This window comes from Zootermopsis nevadensis, unplaced genomic scaffold (assembly GCF_977971745.1).
Source record: "Zootermopsis nevadensis isolate Lab colony 2312 unplaced genomic scaffold, Znev_1.0 Znev_ptg000008l, whole genome shotgun sequence".
Classification (NCBI taxonomy): Eukaryota; Metazoa; Arthropoda; class Insecta; order Blattodea; family Termopsidae; genus Zootermopsis; species Zootermopsis nevadensis.
In genome coordinates, this window is record NW_028259140.1 from 16,736,143 (window position 1) to 16,762,287 (window position 26,145).

The 26,145-nt window shown below is 40.6% G+C and overlaps 1 protein-coding gene and 1 long non-coding RNA gene across 2 annotated transcripts in view; one reads left to right on the forward strand and one right to left on the reverse strand.

The window, feature by feature from the left end:
* Window positions 1-26,145, forward strand: part of LOC110834987 (cadherin-AgCad1) — a 61,221-nt gene that overhangs the window by 19,976 nt on the left and 15,100 nt on the right. The window contains exons 10-23 of the mRNA XM_022074765.2: window positions 944-1,148; window positions 2,208-2,377; window positions 4,064-4,233; window positions 5,944-6,109; window positions 8,766-8,913; window positions 9,904-10,042; window positions 12,333-12,518; window positions 14,062-14,180; window positions 14,744-14,944; window positions 17,166-17,288; window positions 19,555-19,678; window positions 22,824-22,909; window positions 23,661-23,796; window positions 25,981-26,100. Of these exons, the coding sequence (XP_021930457.2) occupies window positions 944-1,148; window positions 2,208-2,377; window positions 4,064-4,233; window positions 5,944-6,109; window positions 8,766-8,913; window positions 9,904-10,042; window positions 12,333-12,518; window positions 14,062-14,180; window positions 14,744-14,944; window positions 17,166-17,288; window positions 19,555-19,678; window positions 22,824-22,909; window positions 23,661-23,796; window positions 25,981-26,100 (2,093 nt within the window). The remainder of the gene's footprint in view (window positions 1-943; window positions 1,149-2,207; window positions 2,378-4,063; window positions 4,234-5,943; window positions 6,110-8,765; window positions 8,914-9,903; window positions 10,043-12,332; window positions 12,519-14,061; window positions 14,181-14,743; window positions 14,945-17,165; window positions 17,289-19,554; window positions 19,679-22,823; window positions 22,910-23,660; window positions 23,797-25,980; window positions 26,101-26,145) is intronic.
* The window catches only part of LOC110834989 (uncharacterized), a 340,098-nt gene that overhangs the window by 18,649 nt on the left and 295,304 nt on the right, over window positions 1-26,145 (reverse strand). The gene's annotated exons all lie outside the window — the stretch shown is intronic.

The following is a 26,145-nucleotide window of genomic DNA, read 5'->3' on the forward strand; positions in this document are numbered from 1 at the left end:
ATCTTTCTTTGTCAGCCTGTCAAGCACCATCTGCGATTCTGCCTGAATCTCTTCTATCGTCTCAAATCTCCTTCCCTTAAGCTGAATTTTCATCTTTGGGAAGAGGAAGAAGTCACACGGCGAATAAGGAGGGTGCGGGATGACGGCCATGGTGTTTGAGGCCAAAAACTGCCGAACTTTGAGGGCGGTGTGCGCTGGCGCGTTGTCATGATGCGTCGCATGTGGAGTTCTTCCTTTAGAATCAGCTGACAGGTCCCATAGCCTATCCCAACAATGTCGCACAAGTCGTTGATGGTACGACGTCGATCTTCGTGAATGGCCTGCCGAATCTTCGTAACATTTTCGGGCGTTGTGCTCGAAGATGGTCGTCCAGAACGCTCGTCATCATCGACAGAGGTTCGGCCATTTTTAAAACGTGAATGCCACACAAAAGTTTGTGCACGACCCATTGCGGACTCCCCAAATGCTTGCTTTAGCATTTCATAGGTTTCCGTAGCCGTTTTGGCGAGTCTTTGGCAAAATTTGATGCACACGCCATTCCTGAAATCGCAGGAGGGTCGGTGTAATGCACTACCAAAACGCCCGTAACTAAGAAACAAATGCTAATTCGATGATGCCGGCTGGCACACTGATTCACTATGAATGTAGGCCGCACCCCCTAACGGCAGAAGCTCGTACTACATCCGGTTCGCCCTCTATTGACACAGTCTTGAAACTTTCCGATCGCACCTCGTATATGTGTTACACAGCTTTCTAGTTTTATAACTTCTTCTTAAAGTCCAAGTTCTTACGATAAAATAATATTTTACGTCTTGCAAAGTGCCACTTGTCTCTCTTGAAATTTTAATGGTTTTATCTAATGCATATTTTAAACCTCATTTCTAAATTATGAAATTAAGTTAGGTGTTCGCGTTACAGCTAAAGGAACTGTTTCCATTTGCAGCTACAGCCTGACAAGCAAAACGTACCTGGCAATCGACAATCTCACTGGAGAAGTGTCGGTGGGAGGCGACTTCAATTACGAGAGGCAGCCCCAAGTGATTGTAACAGCGACCGCCGAGGACTCCAACGACCCTCCCCACGTTGCCTACGCCCAGATAACTGTGGACGTCAATGATATCAATGACGAAAAACCCGAGCTCTTTATGGTAAGAATGGACACCACTACTTCATTTAACTACGTCGTATGTCGGGAAGAATTTTGGTTAACACAAAACGCTCTGCTCAGTACCACTACCGCCAACACACATGTGCGATTGCGCGGCGAGTAATATGTTAGAACGGCGGATACCTGCTTTGCCGACGCGTATAAAGAAACCCTTTAAGAGAATTGTCAAGATTACTGCTGTGAAGTACAGATGGCAGGCAAAGCGATTCAAACTGCTTCGCACGACAGGTGCTCAGATTCGCGATTATGGGTGGAATCTGAGACCACGTAGAGCATATAGGAAATATTGTTTCTACTTTTAAAATAAACTCAATTAATTAATTACAAGGTCTGCAGTGGCCGCGCGGTCTGAGGCGTGGGCCTTTGGTCGCTGGGACCGTGGGTTCGAATCCCACTCAAGCCACGTTTTTCTGTGTTGTGCTGTTCTGTGTACGACGGGCCGATCCCTCATCCAAGGAGTCCTACCGAATGTCTACAGATCAAGTCAACGAAAAAGTTGGGACCCGCAGATGCTCAGGGCACTTGAAGAACGGGTCGTTCCCAGTATCCCAGTAATTAATTACAAGGCTCTATTTTGAATCAGTTTCGATTGAAGAAGGGATCTTCTGAAATGTATAAAAATCAAAACGATTAGATTTGCCTCAAATTTCAGATAGCATAAATATTCACCATTGGGTGGTCGCTCGCATTGAGGGCAGAAGATTAGTGCGAGGGCACTGGAGGGTGTGGAGTGACGCTGGTGGGCTCTTGTCAACACAGTAATGAACTTTAAGGTTCTACAAGAAGACGGGAATTTAGTGTCAGCTGAGCGACTCTTAGCTACTCAAGATGGACGTTTCTCGATGGAATTTACCTGATTCTTTCTTATAATTCTTTATTTTAGGAACCAACATGCACTTTAATACATAAGTAAGTAACTGGGATTCACGGCCGAATACGTATAAATTTCGGAATAAGGCAATTTAAATATTTTTGTACTGAAGTCGAATATTGCGACACGTGATTATTATTACATTCGAATGAATTTTCTTCCCACTAGCCGTCAAGTCCGACGATCATAGACGAGAACACTCCAATCGGTGAAGAACTGGATGTCGAGATCAGTGCCACAGACGAAGACAGCGAGCCAGAGCTGTGGTTTACCATCGACTGGGAGACCTCCAGGGCGGCCAAACAAGGCGTGCAGCTGGACAAGGATAATTTTACAGAGTACGTATAACAAAACTGAAGGACAGGTCTAAACCTGGACGAGCTGCTCGCAATGTGCGAGTCTGTCCTCGACCATGTTCGACGTAATTACGTATATATTACGACGGAAACTGTACTGTAGGCGAGCCTAGTGCGGATTTGCGACTAAAATATTAACACAAAGACAGCTGGGAGATTTTTTGAAAAAGTGGCAAAGTTAATAAATTTGGGTTCGAGAGTAACAAATCAAAATTTGATTCATAAGAAATTAAGAGAAGATTATATTTGGGAAATACCTGGTTCCATTGAGTTCAGAACCTGCTGTCTAAAAACGTAAAGATTAAAATATATAAACAACTAATTTTGACTGTAGTTTTGTATGGGCGTGAAATTTGGTCTCTGACAATAAGGGAGGAACGTATAGATTCAAGGCGTTTGAGAAAAGGGCTCTGAGGAGAATATCTGGACCCAAAAGGGATGAATTACTGGGAGGCTGGAGAAAGGTGGATAATGAGGTTGCACATCTCGCGAAATATAAATAAACTGATCAATTGAAAGAGGATGAGATGGGCAGGGCATGTAGCCCGCATGGGAGAGAAGAGGAATGCACGCAGGGTTTTGGTGGGAAAACCAGAAGGATAATATTAAAATGAATCTTAGATAAATGGGATGGGGTAGTGTGGACTGGATTCATCTGGCCCAGGATAGGGACCAGTGTATGAAAATTAAATACATCAGAGAATTCTGATGCCGTTCTCAGAAAACATTCGTCGGTAAACTTTATTACATTTTTTGCACCACAGTACGTGACTGTTTTTGAGTTGCGTTTTAAACCGCATATCCTATACAAATAAACTACCAGCGAACCTCGCGGCCTATTGGTCAACACTCCCGTGTCCTAACAGATAGTGCAAATACCAACGCTGACCGAGGTTTCAGCTTTTATTTTCTCAATCCCTGAAAACATTTTTCGGGATAGAACCTCGCCTTATGCCATGAGTCGTTCAACTCATTTACTCATGGAGTCCTCAAAGTAGACTGCACTTACAAGATTCAGCTTTTGGCAAGCTCAACGCTAACCCCTAGCAAAATAACATTTTGAAATTGGTTCTACTAAATTCCTGAAACCTAATATTCATGCCATTTGACTTCGATGACTCTCTGACCTTGAATTTTTTGAGTTTCCGGTACTAGAGAACAATAAATAAATATATACAGGCTGTCCCAAAAAGACGTATACACAGCAGCAACACTGGTGGCCTCTTGTCAGTCAGTTGCTAACCGCAATCAATTGTACCACAGAGTTAACGGTGATCATTTTGAAAACACTAGATTCGATAATTCACGAAGTACCAATGCTGACGTATGAAATAATTTAAGTTAGTAAAATGATTTTATTTCATTAATTAAGTGTGTATATATAAATGTTTTTGGGACACCTGTTTAATTTTTTCATATATAGAATTAAGAGTGTTTAATACTCGTTCTATGCACGGAGGTGTAACTGACGGTGAGCTGACATCAGAAGGATACGGAATACGAGTATAGCCCGGACCTACTTTGTTAAAAACCGTTTCAATTATCATCCAAATGCTTTCTTTCGCGAAGCTTCGAGAGCATTCCGCCCCACCTTGACGTAGTTCCACCAAAATTATCAGGTCAGATGTGCAGTTTGCATTCATCTTTACGTTCCCCTCGTTCTTTCAGATGCATTACCATCGAAACTACTGTCGACCCCAGCAACGCACGGAGTGCAAAGGCGATCCTGACGGTGGCCAAGGTGCTGGACTGGGAAGCTTTCGACACACTGTATGTCACCGTCAGTGTGGAGGACAGAAAAACAAACGAAAATTACCTTGACAAGAAGTTCTCGAAAGGTAAATAAAGTCTGGCATTGACCACACTTCAAATCGTCACGGAGAGCGCATAATCAGTGCAATCGACGCCAATCTCTCAGTGATTTAACGCCTTGACGTCTTAAGGCAGATAAGAAATTTGCCGTTTTTATTATATTAATGACAACGTTAACTGAAAATTCAGGAAGGGTCCGTTATTTTTAAACGCCTTTCTAAAAATTGTTTGTATTTAGCGAATGAACAGGCAACTCCGTCTCTGGTTGTACCACCAGCGATGTTTCGCAGGAACGGATCTACACGGTTGGCCAGGGACTGCACCGTAAAGCTGAGAATCTGTGCAGGCCTGTACAAATGAATGCCATTTGTAAAACCGCATGAGTCCACTTTCTGAGAATTAAGCTCCTGCTACCATAGCAACCAGCACAGCCTTCCTCATTAGCCCAAGTCCTTATTGCGTGTGGGCGGCCTTAAATACGTCTATTTCACGATGAAACGTCATGACCACTAATAGGTTTTGGTTTTAACTATAAAGTACGGACCGTAACTTACATGTGTTCAAATTTGTCACCCCAGCAGGAAAAACAGTAACAAAACCACATGAGTCACGCAGTGTTCCTTCAGTATTATGTGGGTTCTTGATAAAACAACAATTAAAAAAGGATCTGCAGCTTATAATTCTAGGACAATAACTGTATTAAAACATTGCACACTTGCTAATTATTCTCGGGGAAAAGTAAAAAAAAAAAAATAAAAATGGTTTGTTTTCAGTTTTATCAAAAGTTGGATTTGTGGACACACGTAGCTTTACAGATGGCCGACCAAGTGTGCACCACGAACTCAGAGGGAACAGGGGCCATAGCCAAACACGTGGACACGACGGGTCCGTTGTCAGTCAGTGACCCGTGACCTTTCTTTGTCTCGCATTCAGAACAACAGATAAAAAGCTTACGTGCACTGGGAGTAACGCGAGAATATTTACTTTACGTTTAAATATAGTTCCAATTTTTATTAATGATTAAACGCGCCATCTCCAAATACGAGGCGCGTCCCAAAAGTAAGTTTCCCTGGGGCCGTTTACAGAAACAAAACATAATTTCATGGAAATATTTATTGCAACAGATTCAGCATGTGTCCAGCTATTTTTCAACATATTCGCCACCGGAATTGAGACATTTGTCATACCGTGGGACCAACTTTTGAATACCTGTGTCGTAGAAGTCTGCCGCCTGGGATTGGAACCACTGTGTGACAACCATCTCCGCCTCTCTGTCATTCTCAAAACGCTGACGCTGAACGGACAGGAATTTTTTGAGGTGTAGGAAAAGATGGAAATCACTGGGAGCGAGGTCCGGGCTGTAGGGTGGATGATTAAACACCTCCCAGCTGAACTCCTGCAGGAGACTTGCTGTCCGTCGAGCCGTGTGCGGCCTAGCGTTATCACTGACCGCACTTCACAGTCGGCGGGAGCTGGAATAAGAACCTCCATCTTCAACAGCTGCAACGATGCTACTGTGAGAACGCGGGAAGTACCGTTAGTGCATGCGCCATGCTACGTCATTGCTCTATCACGTACGCACAGTCGCTTCGCGCAATATAAGGTTTGCTAGCTGTGGGACGAGTGGGAAACTTACTTTGTGGACGCGCCTCGTAATTATGAAACGAGGTTCATGATCGTCTCCACAAAACCTTTTCGTTAATCTTTACTTATTCTAGTTCTGAAATTGATTTCAGCAACGCTGACTATAACAATCAATGACATGAACGATAATGCTCCAGTATTCTCGGATGTTGATGAACTTCGCTTCAAGGAGAACTCCGACGAGGGCCAGCTCATTGGCGTCATCATCGCCACAGATCCTGACGGAATTGGGAACAACGAAGTGAGATACTTCCTGGAGTACGTACAGGACCGGAGTTCTTAAACTTGTATAATCACACTGTAGATTAGGTCCACCCACTTCAATATATTTAGCCTGCAAATGTTTAGTGAGCAGAGTTTCTGAAATTCATTCTTTAGCAGTGTCGTCTCTCAACTGTGGTACTTTCATCTTCCGCTACTATTATGACATTACAATCGTAATTTCAACTAACACAAAACGATTATCTGATCTTTTATTTATTTATTTACTTACATGTTTATTTAATAACGTTCTTCAGTAGTTCAGACTATACAGCGTCGAATGAGAGGATGTCAGTGAACAATGAATTGGAAAGGATGTGGAAGGAAGCGCTCGTGGCCTAATTTAAGGTATTACCCCGGCATTTGCCTGGAGGGTATGAGTAAAACCACGAAAACCCCCAGAAAAAGGCAGCCGGTCTCCGGGCCGAGATCTGAAAACGGAACCCACCGAATACGAAGGAGGACTGACAACGACGTTCGGTTTTATCTAATCGATATACGAGGTGCGATCGGAAAGTTTCAAGACTGTGTCAATAGAGGGCGAACCGGATGTAGTATGAGCTTCTGCCGCTAGGGGGTGCGGCCTACATTCGTAGTGAATCAGTGTGCCAGCCGGCATCATCGAATTAGCATTTGTTTCTTAGTTACGGGCGTTTTGGTAGTGCATTACACCGACCCTCCTGCGATTTCAGGAATGGCGTGTGCATCAAATTTTGCCAAAGACTCGCCAAAACGGCTACGGAAACCTATGAAATGCTAAAGCAAGCATTTGGGGAGTCAGCAATGGGTCGTGCACAAACTTTTGTGTGGCATTCACGTTTTAAAAATGGCCGAACCTCTGTCGATGATGACGAGCGTTCTGGACGACCATCTTCGAGCACAACGCCCGAAAATGTTACGAAGATCGACGTCGTACCATCAACGACTTGTGCGACATTGTTGGGATAGGCTATGGGACCTGTCAGCTGATTCTAAAGGAAGAACTCCACATGCGACGCATCCTGTCTGAGGACCAGAAGCAGAATCGACTTCTCGTTTGTAAGGAGCTCAAAGATCTTGCAAGAACCGACCCCAACTTCCTTTCTAAGCTCCGTGTGACTTCTTCCTCTTCCCAAAGATGAAAATTCAGCTAAAGGGAAGGAGATTTGAGACGATAGAAGAGATTCAGGCAGAATCGCAGATGGTGCTTGACAGGCTGACAAAGAAAGATTTCCAGGGATGCTTCCAGGCTTGGCAGCGGCGCTGGGATCGTTGTGTTCACTCCCAGGGGAACTACTTCGAGGGTGATGGATGAATTTAATACCTGAGATAAGTGTACGGGTTTTTATAGGCGCAGTCTGGAAACCTTTCGATCGCACCTCGTATATCGATATATATTTCGTTTATGAGACCCGCTGTAGTCCAAGACATCACAACCCGGTTTACCACAGTCCACACAAAATATTCCTGTGTTGACTTGTATCCACGAGTTGAAAAAACATGAAAAATTGAACGGATAAGAGACGACTTTTCACACTCTTGTGAGTGCAAATGCTTCATCTCTGTAACAGAATAGCTGACTTTATGAGATTTGCTGTCGTAATCAGCAACAGAACACACGAGACGCGTTTAAATTACTGTGGCATCTTTTAACAACCCTTTTCGTTTACATTCTCGTGCGTCTGTCAAGACTTGAATTCCCCACAATATAATAATCACGTGATCTAAAGGCGGAATGTCAAAACTGTTATAAATTCGCTCTAAAGAACCCAAAGTTAAGTCCTACATATAGCATCACACGATAAAATGTACTGAACCAACGCAAAGAAAACCAAACGATAATACGAGGCTCGTCCTTAAAGTAAGTTTCCCTGGGGCCGTTTACAGAAACAAAACACAATTTCACGGAAATATTTATTGCAACAGATACAGCAAGTGTCCAGCTATTTTTCAACATATTCGCCACCGGAATTGAGACATTGGTCATACCGTGGGACCAACTTTTGAATACCTGTGTCGTAGAAGTCTGCCGCCTGGGATTGGAACCACTGTGTGACAACCATCTCCGCCTCTCTGTCATTCTCAAAACGCTGACGCTGACCGGACAGGAATTTCTTGAGGTGTAGGAAAAGATGGAAATCACTGGGAGCGAGGTCCGGGCTGTAGGGTGGAAGATTAAACACCTCCCAGCTGAACTCCTGCAGGAGACTTGCTGTCCGTCGAGCCGTGTGCGGCCTAGCGTTATCACTGACCGCACTTCACAGTCGGCGGGAGCTGGAATAAGAACCTCCATCTTCAACAGCTGCAACGATGCTACTGTGAGAACGCGGGAAGTGCCGTTAGTGCATGAGCCATGCTACGTCATTGCTCTATCACGTACGCACAGTCGCTTCGCGCAATATAAGGTTTGCTAGCAGTGGGACGAGTGGGAAACTTACTTTTGGGACGCGCCTCGTATTTACCATAACGTAATATAATATAACAAATTATATCGTGCTTATAAAAAGACTGCAAAATAGTTTTAACATGCATATAAAATGGATCTTAAGGATGAAGGAATTTTCTGAATTTTAATTTCAATTAATAAATTCATCTAACGCGTAAGATTTGTCTTTAAGCTAAGTTAGTTTAATCGGCTTTGCCAAAATTCAAGATGGACTTTGTAATGTTTCAGGAATGACCTCTATGAAAAGGAATACGTGAAGATTAACGCCATATCAGGCGAACTTCGAACTGGCAAAGACAAGATCGACTTCGAAGAGATCACGGAAATAAGTTACGTCGTGATCGCAACCGACGGAGAGAATTCAGAACAGAAGTCAGTAAGTTTCAAAGCGTCAATGTTCAATCAGTTCCAGTCATTGCAATTTTTTTTCGTGGCACATTTAGGTGTGTATGTTCAATTTTAATATTATACTGAAGAATAAAAGCAGAGGTAACATTAGAACATGTCTTTGGCAAAATTTGATGCACACGCCATTCCGAAATCGCAGGAGGGTCGGTGTAATGCACTACCAAAACGCCCGTAACTAAGAAACAAATGCTAATTCGATGATGCCGGCTGGCACACTGATTCACTATGAATATAGGCCGCACCCCCTAGCGGCAGAAGCTCGTATTATATCCGGTTCGCCCTCTATTGACACAGTCTTTAAACTTTCCGATCGCACCTCGTGTAACCGAATGTCACTTGAAAATCACCTGTAAACACTTCTATTGAAATTATCTGAGTAAAGAAGTGTTATTAGGGGTTGGCTCACAGAGGGGTGGGTTGTTTGCACCCATGTGGATACTGCTAGTCGATGTGTCTGTCTGTCTGTCCACCTTCACCTCTGAGGTACATTTTTGTGACGCGTGTTGAGTAGAAAGGATTCCTTACGTCAGAATTACGAACCGGAAGACTTGAGAGACCCGAGTTGGGAGATTACGTGACTTAAGATAAGAAACTGAATTAAGTCGTGTTTGTATGAGATACTAGTGTCTTGCGATCAGGAGTTTCTGTAAAAGGCGTTCTGAAACAACTAAAAACACGGTGATCGGGTCAAGCTGACTGTGGGGCGCGTGATGTAGAAAATCACGGGCCTGCGCAAACTGACCCCGCGTAGTCAGACAATTATACCGCGGCCAATGTCCAACCCAAATATCAGAGTAACAACAAATTCAGTAAAACATTTTATAGCCTATATGCATTAAATTATCTTTACGAAACTTACTTATCAAGTAATTCCCTGAGTAACTTAACTAAAATAACTTAGCTAATAATACAACAGAAAAGCATAAATCAAAGTGAGATGTGGTTCCTGTCTTTTCAGATCACGATTTACATAAATGACGAGAATGACGAAAGCCCTCATTTCATTGGCGACTACAGCGCACCAATTAATGTGTTAGAAAATACGGTTGAGAAGAGGGAGCTGATATTCATGGAAGCAACTGACGGCGATGCCAGTCGTAAGCATTTCTTGTTTTAGTTTTCTATATCAGTCATCAACCGCGACGGTGGTCTAGCGGTTAGAACGCTGGCCTTGTAATCCTGGGGTCTCGGGTTCGATTCTAGGCGGTGCCCGAATTTATAACTTGTGTTGGGCAAGGCCGTGGTCTAGGCAACACGGAGTTTTCCTCCGTGGCATCCCAACAATTACTCCATTCACACACAGAAGAAGGCAATGGCAAACCACTTCTGGATCATCTGCCAAGAACGTATATGAACAGGTCCCAGTCCGAGAAAAGGATGGAAGGATCCTGTTCATATGGACCTGTCGTCAGACAGAACACTAAATAATAATAAGATGAGGTGGTCTAGCGGTTAGAACGCTGGCCTTGTAATCCTGGGGTCTCGGGATCGATTCTAGGCGGTGCCCGAATTTATAACTTGTGTTGGGCAAGGCCGTGGTCTAGGCAACACGGAGTTTTTTCCTCCGTGGCATCCCAACAATTACTCAATTCACACACAGAAGAAGGCAATGGCAAACCACTTCTGGATCATCTGCCAAGAACGTATATGAACAGGTCCCAGTCCGAGAAAAGGATGGAAGGATCCTGTTCATATGGACCTGTCGTCAGACAGAACACTAAATAATAATAAGATGAGGTGGTCTAGCGGTTAGAACGCTGGCCTTGTAATCCTGGGGTCTCGGGATCGATTCTAGGCGGTGCCCGAATTTATAACTTGTGTTGGGCAAGGCCGTGGTCTAGGCAACACGGAGTTTTCCTCCGTGGCATCCCAACAATTACTCCATTCACACACAGAAGAAGGCAATGGCAAACCACTTCTGGATCATCTGCCAAGAACGTATATGAACAGGTCCCAGTCCGAGAAAAGGATGGAAGGATCCTGTTCATATGGACCTGTCGTCAGACAGAACACTAAATAATAATAAGATGAGGTGGTCTAGCGGTTAGAACGCTGGCCTTGTAATCCTGGGGTCTCGGGTTCGATTCCCGGCGGTGCCCGAATTTATAACTTGTGTTGGGCAAGGCCGTGGTCTAGGCAACACGGAGTTTTCCTCCGTGGCATCCCAACAATTACTCCATTCACACACAGAAGAAGGCAATGGCAAACCACTTCTGGATCATCTGCCAAGAACGTATATGAACAGGTCCCAGTCCGAGAAAAGGATGGAAGGATCCTGTTCATATGGACCTGTCCTCAGACAGAACACTAAATAATAATAAGATGAGGTGGTCTAGCGGTTAGAACGCTGGCCTTGTAATCCTGAGGGTCTCGGGTTCGATTCCCGGCGGTGCCCGAATTTATAACTTGTGTTGGGCAAGGCCGTGGTCTAGGCAACACGGAGTTTTCCTCCGTGGCATCCCAACAAGTACTCCATTCACACACAGAAGAAGGCAATGGCAAACCACTTCTGGGTCATCTGCCAAGAACGTATATGAACAGGCCCCAGTCCGAGAAAAGGATGGAAGGATCCTGTTCATATGGACCTGTCGTCAGACAGAACACTAAATAATAATAAGATGAGGTGGTCTAGCGGTTAGAACGCTGGCCTTGTAATCCTGGGGTCTCGGGTTCGATTCCCGGCGGTGTCCGAATTTATAACTTGTGTTGGGCAAGGCCATGGTGTAGGCAACACGGAGTTTTCCTCCGGGGGCTTCCCCGGTTTCATTTTCATTTTAGTCCACAGACAATATTACTTTCGGAAACAAGTTTAAGGCACATCGATCGTCGTTTCTCTGCCCCAACGGCATATGCTCTTGTGCGCGGTTACCGACGTTTCGGAGGTATGTGTCTACTCCAACTTAAGGTGTAGTTGTCAGAGTTTTGGGAGAAGATATTGTCATCTTTTTCAGGGAAGAAGAAAAGATGGATTAAGCACATACCTTGGAAATGTTTACAACAATCTATAAGACTACATGACGTCACAACCCAGATGACCACAATCCACACAAGCCATAAGAAGTTATAATTTTTATTCTTCAAAATTTTTGCTAGTTCTCTAGTTCAAAATATGCCGTACCTCATATTTTAGCCGGGGGAGGCAGCACTGTCTCACGAAAATGAATTTAAATGATTTCATCCTAGAAATTTTTACGTATGAGCTGTGAGTCTGGAGACGGCTGTCTGCTGGGTTGTTCCGCCGTGTAGTCTGGTAGAAGTTTACCGAAGTTTCGGAGGTCCTTGCTGCCTCCATCATCAGGGCTACAACATATTAATTTAATATTATGTTCTCACCCATGCCCAGGTTTCTGGTTGTCTCTTTTCTCAATGGAAATTTGTTGTTTGCAGCGTCGTTCAACACACTTAGGTACGAGCTGGAAGAACGATACAGAGGAATTTTCGACATCGATCCTGTTACCGGCGAAGTTTTCGTGCCCAGAGGCGACAGCAACAGACTGGATTACGAAGCTGCTCGTAGTCACATCGTCCAGATCACGGTCAGGGACCGATGCAACGAGGGAGACATCTGTTATGGTATTTTAAGTCAATTTGTCGCTAGAGCGGATTATGCAGCATCCAACGATTAATTAAATGCAATGTCTATAGAAGGCCTACGTTTAACCTGCTTGCGTAAATTTGCAAAGAAATGAATGCAAGTTAAATTACAGAAATGTAGCAGAGAAAGTGGGAGAAAGTAGGAGAAAGTAGGGATCTATCTTGACTGAGCGGATTTTCAAAGACTTCGATGCCTAAAACAACGTCACGTGTTTAAACTCCCCATTCATACGCTGGATTGTATTTATAAAGCACATACCTGATTGAATAAAGTTTAAAATTAAAACTGCAGTCCAATAGATCAGAAATCAATAACGTCCATACAACAGAGGAAATCCGTGTTGTAATCTACGCTTACAATCGCCGTCATACTATCACGCACTCAAAAACTCAGGATCAAAACTTTTAGCTATTAATATATTACATTCATAAACAATGTCGCCATTTTTTTTCTACAGAGCCCATAATCAATTCGAGTCGCATCTTAAGAACTAAGCTTTAAAATCAGCCATATTTAATAGTCAAGTACGCTGATTAGAATGTAAGTGACCTTTAATGATAAAACGAATTAATTTACGAGGATTACTCTAAACATAAAGCTCGTACTATATTAACTGACTTATTTCGCCAAGTATCATATTAACGTGTACTAAATACTACTTTTCAATCCACGGTGGTCTAGCGGTTAGAACGCTGGCCTTGTAATCCTGGGGTCTCGGGTTCGATTCCCGGCGGTGCCCGAATTTATAACTTGTGGTGGGCAAGGCCGTGGTCTAGGTAACACGGAGTTTTCCTCCGTGGCATCCCAACAATTACTCCATTCACACACAGAAGAAGGCAATGGCAAACCACTTCTGGATCATCTGCCAAGAACGTATATGAACAGGTCCCAGTCCGAGAAAAGGATGGAAGGATCCTGTTCATATGGACCTGTCGTCACACAGAACACTAAATAATAATAAGATGAGGTGGTCTAGCGGTTAGAACGCTGGCCTTGTAATCCTGGGGTCTCGGGTTCGATTCCCGGCGGTGCCCGAATTTATAACTTGTGTTGGGCAAGGCCGTGGTCTAGGCAACACGGAGTTTTCCTCCGTGGCATCCCAACAATTACTCCATTCACACACAGAAGAAGGCAATGGCAAACCACTTCTGGATCATCTGCCAAGAACGTATATGAACAGGTCCCAGTCCGAGAAAAGGATGGAAGGATCCTGTTCATATGGACCTGTCGTCAGACAGAACACTAAATAATAATAAGATGAGGTGGTATAGCGGTTAGAACGCTGGCCTTGTAATCCTGAGGTCTCGGGTTCGATTCCCGGCGGTATAACTTGTGTTGGCCAAGGCCGTGGTCTACGCAACACGGAGTTTTCCTCCGGGGGCTTCCCCGGTTTCTCCGTGGCATCCCAACAATTACTCCAGTCACTACTTGTGAAATAATTCCTCAACTCGTAAAGAATGCCATGAACCTTAATGACACAAACACAGTGCGCTGAGTACGTGTGTTATTCTTAACCAACAGCTGACAGCTCAAGTGACACGACAAGTATTACCATCAACTTAGAAGACGTGAACGACAAAGCACCTGTAATTAAGAATGGAGGTGGAGTTCTGGCTACAGTCTCCGAACTAGATGGCCAGGTAATGCCAATTATGTAACTTTTTCTATGATTCAAATGGCTAATACACTATTGTGATTACTGTGTTTCTTGGCTTTAACTTATATTGAGACATCATGACACATTCTATTGTATTGCATCTCGTTATAAAATACGGAACGTACACAATATTTCTGATGTCAGCCAATGAGGCATTCTACTTGCCTGCTCCAAGCACAACGTAAAAACTGAATACAAATTCTTATTTCAGACCATACTCGAAGTTAATGAAATATAAAGAAAGAAATTTAAGAAGATGGTTGCCTTCTGGGTTCTTACTGAGTGTATTTTGGTAGAAGTTCACCGACGTTTCAGAAGTCCTTGCAGCCTCTTTCATCAGAACCCTGATGATGGAGGCAGCAAGAACCTCAAATCCCATTATAGACATTTACATGTGACAAGAACTCAATTTTGTTTCTTATCGTTTCCACTACTGTCCAGAGAAAATGCATTTTATATCTTGCAGTCTGCGATGTAAGAATTAATTAAGTTCCCCGAAAATAAAGGAGTGCTTGGTAATAAGTTACCTCGTTCCCTTGATTCCAGGGCGTCTTTATCGGCTACGTGACGGCAGACGATGCCGACTCCGGTGAAAACGCAAAGCTCACTTATACGCTCACAGACGTCGAACCACCAAAGGGTTGGGATCTGTTCACTATCCAAGACGACGTCGCCACAAACACAGGGACGATTACAGTTAAGAAAGATCTGCTGAATGAATGGGGATCGTATCTTCTGACAGTGATGGTAAGTGGCTATACTCAGCCTTTTTTTTAATATCTGGTGTCTGTCAGCTTCGCGACATTCGTAATCTGAATATTTAAAGATTTGGAGCGCCATTATTCGAGGTTCTTGTATATATTGGCAGTTCGAATCGGTAATTCCCAAATTAGATGGCGCACACCAATACGGTAAGTGGAAACGGATATTTCACGTTCTGTCGACTGTTCAGAGACAGGTCTACGTGATGCAATCACTTTTAGGCTCTAGGGTTTATACAAAAACCGACTTTTGAACAAATCGGTTTTCGAATTCCAGTATTTCCAAAAAACAGATTTTCGAATTTTTATAAAAAAATATAATTAAAACAGTAAAAAAATATTTATACTTATTTTAAAAATTTTCAGTTTACTTAATATTTATGGAACTACAAAAATATAACAAAATAAAATATACTCCATACAAAACCAAATAAAAAACTGAAATAACCAAAATCCGTACAAAATATAAATTATAAATTTTTATTTCATTTAGTATTTTTCTTCAGGAAATATGATTTCAAAAAACATAAAATGTCCACTGAACGATTACTTAATCTTGTTCTTATTCTAGATACAAAATTGCCTGAAATAGAAAATACTCTCTCACTGGCTACTGAACTTGGTTTTGTCGTTTTCAGGGCATCAAATAATAAATCCAAATTCTTTGTTCTTTTATTGGTCGCCTCAAATACTGAAAATTCGGCCTTCAGTGTCTTCGGATTTGAAATTGTTTCTTCAGGTCCCTCAAGAAACCTATGAACTGATTTTTCCATGGCTCCTTTTAGAGAATTGCTCTGATTAATAGTTTATCCGTCTCCGATATTATTATTTATTATTGACTGCAAATGGGTTTATACCCGGTGGCAGTGTCCTACAATAACATACAAAACAATGAGACAGAACAGAACAATGAGATACATCAACACAATGAGACAGAACAAAACAATAAACAAAAGGACACAACAAAAACAATAAGACACAATAAACAATGAGATACATCAACACAGAGACAGAACAAAACAATAAACAAAAGGACACAACAAAAACAATATGACACCCAAACAATGGGATACATCAACACAATCAGACACAACAAAACAATAAACAAAGGACACAACAAAAACAATAAGACACAATAAACAATGAGATACATCAACACAGAGACAGAACAAAACAATAAACAAAAGGACACAACAAAAACAATATGACACCCAAACAATGGGATACATCAACACAATCAGACACAACAAAACAATAAACAAAGGACACAACAAAAACAATAAGACACAATAAACAATGAGATACATCAACACAGAGACAGAACAAAACAATAAACAAAAGGACACAACAAAAACAATATGACACACAAACAATGGGATACATCAACACAATGAGACACAACAAAACAATAAACAAAGGACACAACAAAAACCATAAGACACAACATACAATGAGATACATCAACACAGAGACAGAACAAAACAATAAAAAAGGACACAACAAAAACAACACATCCCACTCAAAATCAACCAACTCATAAATTACAAAACCATCCAACCTCAAGTACTTAACTTAAAAAAAAAGAACTTAATACCACCTAGACATAAGACAATAACTGTAATGTATTACAAACGTCATGAACTGATGCACTCACACAACAATACAATGAGACACAACAATACAACATACCACACTCAAAATATAACATCTGACACATATTCATCATCGGAATCTGTTTCCATACAAGAATTTGGATATATTCAAGACAATATTTTTCCAGATGACTTAATAATATCGAGTTTCGATTCTAGTGGAAATTCACTAGATTTCTTTGTTGAAATGTTTTGTGGATTTTGCAAATATAGCAAAAGGGTTACGAATCCAACTTGTCTTCTTTCTTGAATTCGTACTTCTAAAGCATTTAATAATTTGGAACTAATTTCAGTCTTTACATTTTTTAGTTCATTTAACAGAAATTTTTACATATTAATTCTAGTATCAAAAACCGGTTTTTTAAATTTTAAAAACTGGTTTTCGAATTTTAAAATTTTATCCAAAAAACCGACAAATCCTATCAGGCTCATAATATTGGCAGTTTGACTAACAAGTATTAATCCTTTTCTGCATCACAACATTAAAAATATATGCGATAATATGCGGTATTTTTCAGGTTTGGGCAAATTGAATGATTGTGGTGATATTTTCAGGTTCAAGACATTGGAAATCTAAATGACACTGGTACCTTTACCATTATTGTCAACGATATCAACAATAACCTACCAGTATTTGTGCGACCTGACAACACAGCGGATATTAGGCTAAATATTGCGGTAAGTCCAGTTCTTAAATCTTGCAGTACGCACAAATTGAATGATTGTAGAGCGCCGGTTCGGATTGAAATGAAAGCAGTCTTTTAAATACGTCTTCACAAGTCTCTGATTTTGTTTTACAAATTTAAACAAAATTGACTTCTTGCGGACAGATGATTAGGGTGACAGACAAGCAGGGCCTTTGCTTATTATTATATATTATTATTAAGTGTTCTGTCTTACGACAGGTCCATTGCTCTGCCCAAAAAGAGCTCTCCAGTTGTCCCTATTCTCGGCTTCTCGCTTTAATTCATGGAACGTCATCTTCCTTGTTTAAGGTCGTCGGTTAGCTGTATCAATCTTCTTCCTAGTCCTCTCTTTCCTTCAACCTGGCCTTCGATGACATCACTCAGTAACCCATTCCTTCTCATAATATGTCCCAGCCAGTTAGCTTTCCTTCGTGTAATCGCCTTGCTCGTTGACTCTCCTCAATACTTCTTCGTTGGTCACTCGATCCGTCCACCTGATCTTCTCTATTCTTCTCCAACACCACATTTCGAAACTCTCCAGGTATTTCTGTTCCTTCTTCCTGAGTGTCCAAGTCTCTGCTCCATACGTAACACTTCACTAGCTTCTTCATCTCCAAGCCCAACTTGCTAGTGAGAAGTATCCTCTTCTTGACGAAAGCTGCCTTGGCCATGGCTATCCTTGCCTTGACCTCCTTGGTGCGTAGAGCATCCGTCGTGCTCCACATTCTCCATCTGTTGGTTTCCAATTACAACGTTCAATGGTTCTGCTCTCGGTGCTATCCTCATTACCTTTGATTTTTCAATGTTGATTTCCATTCCATACTCTCCACCTGTCTCCACTAACTTGTCCATCATGTTCTGTAATTCCTCCTCTTCCTTCGCTAATACTACTAAGTCGTCTGCATACTTTACAGTCTTTGCTTAAGCGCTTGAAATAAGTTCGGCTACAGTTCATAACCGCAGACGCCAACAAGCCATCTGCTTGGTCTCAAGCTTCGGAAACTGGGAAGATGAAGGATACAGTACAATCACGTTGGGAGTTCGACAGGGTCTTTCTGCAACCCTGGATAACAGAGTCATTTGTAGGCAAAATATGTAACCTATAAACATCGACGAACAAGATAAAAGGAATAATATTTTTAACGTAGATCAGTAATAAAACGTGAGCTCTCAGGCTCGTGCATTCATTCATTTCACTTGTTATTACAATTAATTATTTCCTTGGTTAGTATTCTGTCGATTTGCAAATCGCAGTATTGACTGTGGATGGGTACAAGTGTTAGGGACGTCCTCGTGATTCACTCGCTGGACGCGACAAGTCCTTTCTTCCAGCTTCGGGATTGTCCGGTTAATTTCGGGAACCCTGGCTGAAATTGCTGGAACATCATGCGAGGACATGGCAGGCCGGCTGTTCAATATTAGGTTACAAGTAGCCTGTATTACTAGAAAAGAAGCTATTGCACAGTCCACTTTATCTAGAAAATGAAAAACGTAAAAAAATACCCAATATCAGTTCCAGCCACACAGACAGACAAATTATGAGGGTAAATTATGCCCAGGTCCTGTCCAATGCCTGATTTTTTATTGGCTGTGTCGAAACTTTAATTTCGGTTATTGGATTGTTGGTTGATTAGACTCACAGCTAATTATGATAATTAGTAAATTATTTAATTGTATACTTCCACGCGGTCTGATGCATGGATCAGGGCATGGATGGTTGACCGCGTCTGGTCTTGTAATCCTGGGGTCTCGGGTTCGATTCCCGGCGGTGCCCGAATTTATAACTTGTGTTGGGCAAGGCCGTGGTCTAGGCAACACGGAGTTTTCCTCCGTGGCATCCCAACAATTACTCCATTCACACACAGAAGAAGGCAATGGCAAACCACTTCTGGATCACCTGCCAAGAACGTATATGAACAGGTCCCAGTCCGAGAAAAGGATGGAAGGATCCTGTTCATATGGACCTGTCGTCAGACAGAACACTAAATAATAATAATAGGTAGAAGCCTTGAAGATAGGGCTGATCACTCATACAAGGAGTTCTACCAATGTCCAATCAAAAAAGATCAAACATAAGCCTCCAAGAGAGGTAAAAACGCAGACCCCGCAAATGCGTGACAAATGGGAATGTTGAAAAATATAATTGTGTACTTAGTTCCATGTTTTACTATTTTATACAATCATTATGTCTTAAAGTTACGTTAATACTGATGCTGGATATGCAACTAACATTCTGCCACGTGTTGCAAACTGCACAGGGTAACATTCCGGACACAGCCTTGACCGATGTTAATGGACGGAAGATCATCTTCGAGGCAATCGACGACTTGGACAACGGACTTAACGGAACAATCGGAATGTCTTACAGCCTCAAGGGTGATGGTAAGTTTGAATCTGAGAGAGGTTTCACGTGTGCTCCCGCAAATAGCTCTTTGATTCTGCCTGAAAAATTTAAGCTTTATAGATTTTAATTCATTTACTTTTGGGTTTATCAATTTCGTTATCTTAACTAAGGAACAAACTCCATGGAGCAGAGTCCTTCTGGAGTAGCTACTAGTAGCTCGGACAATCAATAAATTTCCGTCCTTTAACAATCACCCTCGCCCTATTATCACGAAATCATTTTAAATGTCCAAATAATGAACTCGATTCATATTCTAGTCAGCATTTTGTTACATTTTCTTATCAGTGTTTATCGCCGAACGTTTATCACACACCTGAACATCCAGGTCATATTTCCGAGTACGACAAAGAAAAATCATACCTAAAGCCAAAAACGTTGTGTTTGCAGTATCATCTACAACAGGTAGTAAGAGATATATGTCAGGATTTTATCCAGTCCTTCTTTAAGTGATTATTCTTCGTTATTTTCCAGAAGAATACATGAAAGCCTTTTGCTGAATCACCTCTTGAGCCTAACTAATTCTCTCCATATGAAAAAGAAATCCTCTCTCAAATAAATATCCATCTTGCTTAAAAACTGACATTGAGTTGTATTATTATCAAAATGAAAAATATTTTTATGGGATATTTTGTAGGTCCAAATTACACGAGAAGTCGTGGGATATTTTGGTAACTTGGGAAAAATACCATTCCTCTTTATGAATATTCTCTTAAAACTGTGGATACTATTAATTAATCCTTTTAATTATCTGACCTGACGTTACGTCCGATACAACAGGATTTCGAGGGTGAGCTCCTCAAAGAAGACACAGATTTGAGTATTAAGAACTGCTGTTGTATGAAGTATAAATTATTTGTCTTCAATCAGTGAATTTTCAATACACAAAGAAATAATGTTCAGCAGAATTTTGAACCAGGGCACTTTGTTCGTGGTTGTGACTTCTGTTACTTTAGGTTATATGGTTTTGTAATATTATGAGTTGTTTTATTTTGAGTGTGGTGTGTTGTTTTGTTCTGTCTCATTGTTCTGTTGTGTATTATTGTTTTGTTGTGTCGCATTGTTCTGTTGTTTCTTATTGTTGTTGTTGTCTTATGTTTTTTGTGTCTTATTGTTTTGTTCTGACTCATTGTTCTGTTGTGTGTTATTGTTTTGTTCTGTCTCATTATTTTGTTGTGTCTTATTGTTTTTGTTGTGTCTTATGTCTTTTTGTCTTCTGTTTTGTTGTGTCGCATTGTTCTGTTGTTTCTTATTGTTTTTGTTGTCTTATGTTTTTTGTGTCTTATTGTTTTGTTCTGTCTCATTGTTCTGTTGTGTGTTATTGTTTTGTTCTGTCTCATTGTTTTGTTGTGTCTTATTGTTTTTGTTGTGTCTTATGTCTTTTTGTCTTCTGGTTTGTTGTGTCGCATTGTTCTGTTGTTTCTTATTGTTTTTGTTGTCTTATGTTTTTTGTGTCTTATTGTTTTGTTCTGTCTCATTGTTCTGTTGTGTGTTATTGTTTTGTTCTGTCTCATTGTTTTGTTGTGTCTTATTGTTTTTGTTGTGTCTTATGTCTTTTTGTCTTCTGTTTTGTTGTATCGCATTGTTCTGTTGTTTCTTATTGTTTTTGTTGTCTTATGTTTTTTGTGTCTTATTGTTTTGTTCTGTCTCATTGTTCTGTTGTGTGTTATTGTTTTGTTCTGTCTCATTGTTTTGTTGTGTCTTATTGTTTTTGTTGTGTCTTATGTCTTTTTGTCTTCTGTTTTGTTGTATCGCATTGTTCTGTTGTTTCTTATTGTTTTTGTTGTCTTATGTTTTTTGTGTCTTATTGTTTTGTTCTGTCTCATTGTTCTGTTGTGTGTTATTGTTTTGTTCTGTCTCATTGTTTTGTTGTGTCTTATTGTTTTTGTTGTGTCTTATGTCTTTTTGTCTTCTGTTTTGTTGTGTCGCATTGTTCTGTTGTTTCTTATTGTTTTTGTTGTCTTATGTTTTTTGTGTCTTATTGTTTTGTTCTGTCTCATTGTTCTGTTGTGTGTTATTGTTTTGTTCTGTCTCATTGTTTTGTTGTGTCTTATTGTTTTTGTTGTGTCTTATGTCTTTTTGTCTTCTGGTTTGTTGTGTCGCATTGTTCTGTTGTTTCTTATTGTTTTTGTTGTCTTATGTTTTTTGTGTCTTATTGTTTTGTTCTGTCTCATTGTTCTGTTGTGTGTTATTGTTTTGTTCTGTCTCATTGTTTTGTTGTGTCTTATTGTTTTTGTTGTGTCTTATGTCTTTTTGTCTTCTGTTTTGTTGTATCGCATTGTTCTGTTGTTTCTTATTGTTTTTGTTGTCTTATGTTTTTTGTGTCTTATTGTTTTGTTCTGTCTCATTGTTCTGTTGTGTCTTATTGTAGGACCACTGCCACCGAGTAAAAACCCATTTGCAGTCAAATAAATAATAATAATAACCTTCTTTCCAAAACAGACAACTCCGGCCTTGGTCCGGTTCTTGTATCACGCCAAGTTTGCGATCCAAAGAAATCAAAATAATTCTTACCGCGATTTGAACCCAGGGAAGATTATTGAGGTTACTGCCTCTGTCCCTGCAATATCCTTGTTAGATAAATTTTGACCGTGTTATGTGCAGTTTTGGGCAGGGGACTAAGACCAGTAATTAAATGCGCACAACTTAGTACTATCGCAAACTGCTGCGGTGTCCGTTCTGGTTGTGACTTCGTGGTCACATTCGTCGATCTACTTGATATCAGTTGTCAATTTTTAGCATTCGTACGTTGAAAATCTCATAAACCGTTTCAGTTTCAAAATATAATTGCTAACAAAATTAAAAGGGAATTATAGTTTTGAAAGCCATGTATTACAAATGCCACAGACTTCGCGTGGCGACGTAGTTCAAAAATTCATTACAATAGAAACTCAAATCTAAAACTTCTTGACGATGGTGAAGAGTCAATTGAATAAAAATTTCCTTGGATATTATCCATCGTCTAGTAAATATAAAACGTAAAAACCGACGTTTCGGAGATGGGATTCAATCTCCGTCTTCGGGTTCCTACACAGTTGGGCCCACTAGATAGAGCTAATCCCTATCTCCGGACATAGAGATTAGGGACACAGTTTGATTGGGTGCATGTTCCTGGCTTCTTTGCAGATACGGCGATGGAGTACCTCACCTTGTCTCATAACGAAATTTGGCTGAAACAAGAGTTTACTGAGGATATGTCAAACAGGTTCAAGGTAAGAAGTTTCAAAATACATCTCTTTACTAAATAAGGCTGACATCTTATTGATTCCATCTCCTGCGAATTAATTATAGCTTATCAAAATACAACGAAACAAAACTTCACATAACGTAAGAACTGTTCCAGATTACATGCGTGCAATCAATCTGACATATGCACAAATATCTCTATATCTATAATGCATGGAAATAGATTTTCCGAACGATATCGTGGGACATTAAAGAAATTTAAATTTGAGACTAAAACATGTAAGTTACCTTTCTGAGAACACGAGTAAGTGTTCAGTATTAAAAAACTGCTTCGTAAAGTACATAGCTGATTTTGACATTTGCCCAGCAGACACACAGACTGAAATTTTGTACTTTCAGAATCATTTTACATTACAAACAGAGACAAAGGAAGTAATTAGTGTTCCAATCATTAAAACATTTATCGTCTTTCTGAAAATTTCATCATAACAGCGATTTTCCAAACTCGTGTTTTTGGACGACTTTCAAGAAACATTTCCAAACAGATATTTTTACTAAGGAATACAATAAAACGAACTTTTAGCCGAGATTCACTGGCTATCTAACAAATCTAATGCTAATACGAAAGTGTAGACAAATATTGAACATAATAGTAATGTTGTGTATGAATTAAAAATATGTGGTAACTGCCAAAACAAGTATCGGTTTGCTATTTGCTTGAAAGTTGCACATGAAAGTTAAACAGTTCATTAAAATTAATCTGTCTTGATCTTACAGATTGTGGTAACTGCATGTGACGGCGAGAGCAAAGATTTTCAACAGTGCGCAGACAAAGAGACCTTCGTAAGAATGAAAGTAAACATTCAATACGAACCTACATTCGCTGAACCCGAATGGGAAACAAGTTTTACAGGTAAGAGGGGCATATATGACTACGAAATAAAAATCTAAGGCGTTTATATCTATATTTTTCAATAATCTTCACTAAAAACAATTAGTTTAGGTTTTCCGACTGCCCACAGTTGTTTAATGGGACAGCTAATCTTTTTGTAACCAGCATAAAATATCTGAATAGCCGATTTGAGAAATATATTTTTTTCACAAGTGCAAAATTTGAGCAAATTACGGAGAACTATTTGCAACTAATTCAGCACAAACTAGAAATTTCTAGACGATATGGCGAAGAGTTTAAAAATCCTGCGTGACATATACTCGTACTAGAAACACTGAAATTGACAACGCGAAAACATGTCCAAAATTTAGGATGAACGCGTTGGACAAGCGTTAATTGTAAAGTAAATATATTTTATATGATTTGGATTGTTATTTTTCTTGTCTGTGACAAACATTTGTGCGATAGGTGTGTGTTAATACGTCGGCCTCATTATAAAAACAATAATAATAATATATATTAGAAAATAAATGTAATATTATCCGATCAAAGCAACGAAATCTTAAAAAAAAAATGGAAAACAGGTTCATGTGAGAAGGATTTTTTCGTGTTATAAAGTGGTCACCAGGACTTGAAAGCAAAAATATCATTAGAGGTCAATTTTTCCGATTAAAAAATTTCCTTCCGCACTTCAGCTGACAGTGAGAAACTTTGGCTTCCACGAGTTGAAGTCCTGAATATTGAAAATGTACACTGCAAGTTGTCGAATGTGAAACATTTCCTCAATTGGTATAGAAGGAAAAGTTAAGCTGCATTTAATTATCAATCAAATATTTATTCTGGTCTTTCAACGGGGTTTTCTATTAGCCAATATTCGGGCAATCGTTCGCCTGCCTCCCGCGCTCCTTTCTTCGTGAAACTGTGCACGTGTAAAACATTTGCTGCTGACAATACTGTTAAGGAAATTTTATGAAAGAATTTGGATTTCAATATGTTTTTTTTCCCCGTGGATTAAGTCGATGGAGATTAGACGAATGGGATATTTAATACACGCGGTGAAATAATAAATTTATGTAGAATTTCAGATGAGAAGTCACAAGGTAATAACCACGTCATAGTCCTAGGCGTAGGTGAGAGAGTAAAAATGAATTTTACCGGAGTCAGCGGGTTCAGAATATTGTCAGGTAAAGGGCTATTTCTGAATACGAGGTGCGATCGGAAAGTTTCAAGACTGTGTTAATAGAGGGCGAACCGGATGTAGTACGAGCTTCTGCCGCTAGGGGGTGCGGCCTACATTCATAGTGAATCAGTGTGCCAGCCGGCATCATCGAATTAGCATTTGTTTCTTAGTTACGGGCGTTTTGGTAGTGCATTACACCGACCCTCCTGCGATTTCGGAATGGCGTGTGCATCAAATTTTGCCAAAGACTCGCCAAAACGGCTACGGAAACCTATGAAAGGCTAAAGCAAGCATTTGGGGAGTCCGCAATGGGTCGTGCACAAACTTTTGTGTGGCATTCACGTTTTAAAAATGGCCGAACCTCTGTCGATGATGACGAGCGTTCTGGACGACCATCTTCGAGCACAACGCCCGAAAATGTTACGAAGATCGACGTCGTACCATCAACGACTTGTGCGACATTGTTGGGATAGGCTATGGGACCTGTCAGCTGATTCTAAAGGAAGAACTCCACATGCGACGCATCCTGTCTGAGGACCAGAAGCAGAATCGACTTCTCGTTTGTCAGGAGCTCAAAGATCTTGCAAGAACCGACCCCAACTTCCTTTCTAAGCTCCGTGTGACTTCTTCCTCTTCCCAAAGATAAAAATTCAGCTAAAGGGAAGGAGATTTGAGACGATAGAAGAGATTCAGGCAGAATCGCAGATGGTGCTTGACAGGCTGACAAAGAAAGATTTCCAGGGATGCTTCCAGGCTTGGCAGCGGCGCTGGGATCGTTGTGTTCACTCCCAGGGGAACTACTTCGAGGGTGATGGATGAATTTAATACCTGAGATAAGTGTACGGGTTTTTATAAGCGCATCTGGAAACTTTCCGATCGCACCTCGTACATCGGCAAAGCTGAGGGATTTCGGCAGCAAATGGACTGTTCCATCGCCGTTGAGGTCCCTTCCTGCTTTTTCAACCTCATACTTTCATTACACTGTTTATTTATTTACTTACTCGCTGATTTTAATCTTTTAACAGAAAACAAAACGGGATTAGGAGAAGAGAAAGGAATTGATATTAAAGTAACAGATCGAAATGATGATGAAGATTGCGAAGAAGGAGACGTTTGTAAGGACAACATTTATTATTTCATTCATGGTAAGCACGTTCGTTACACTCATTCTCTAATAAATAATTACTAAT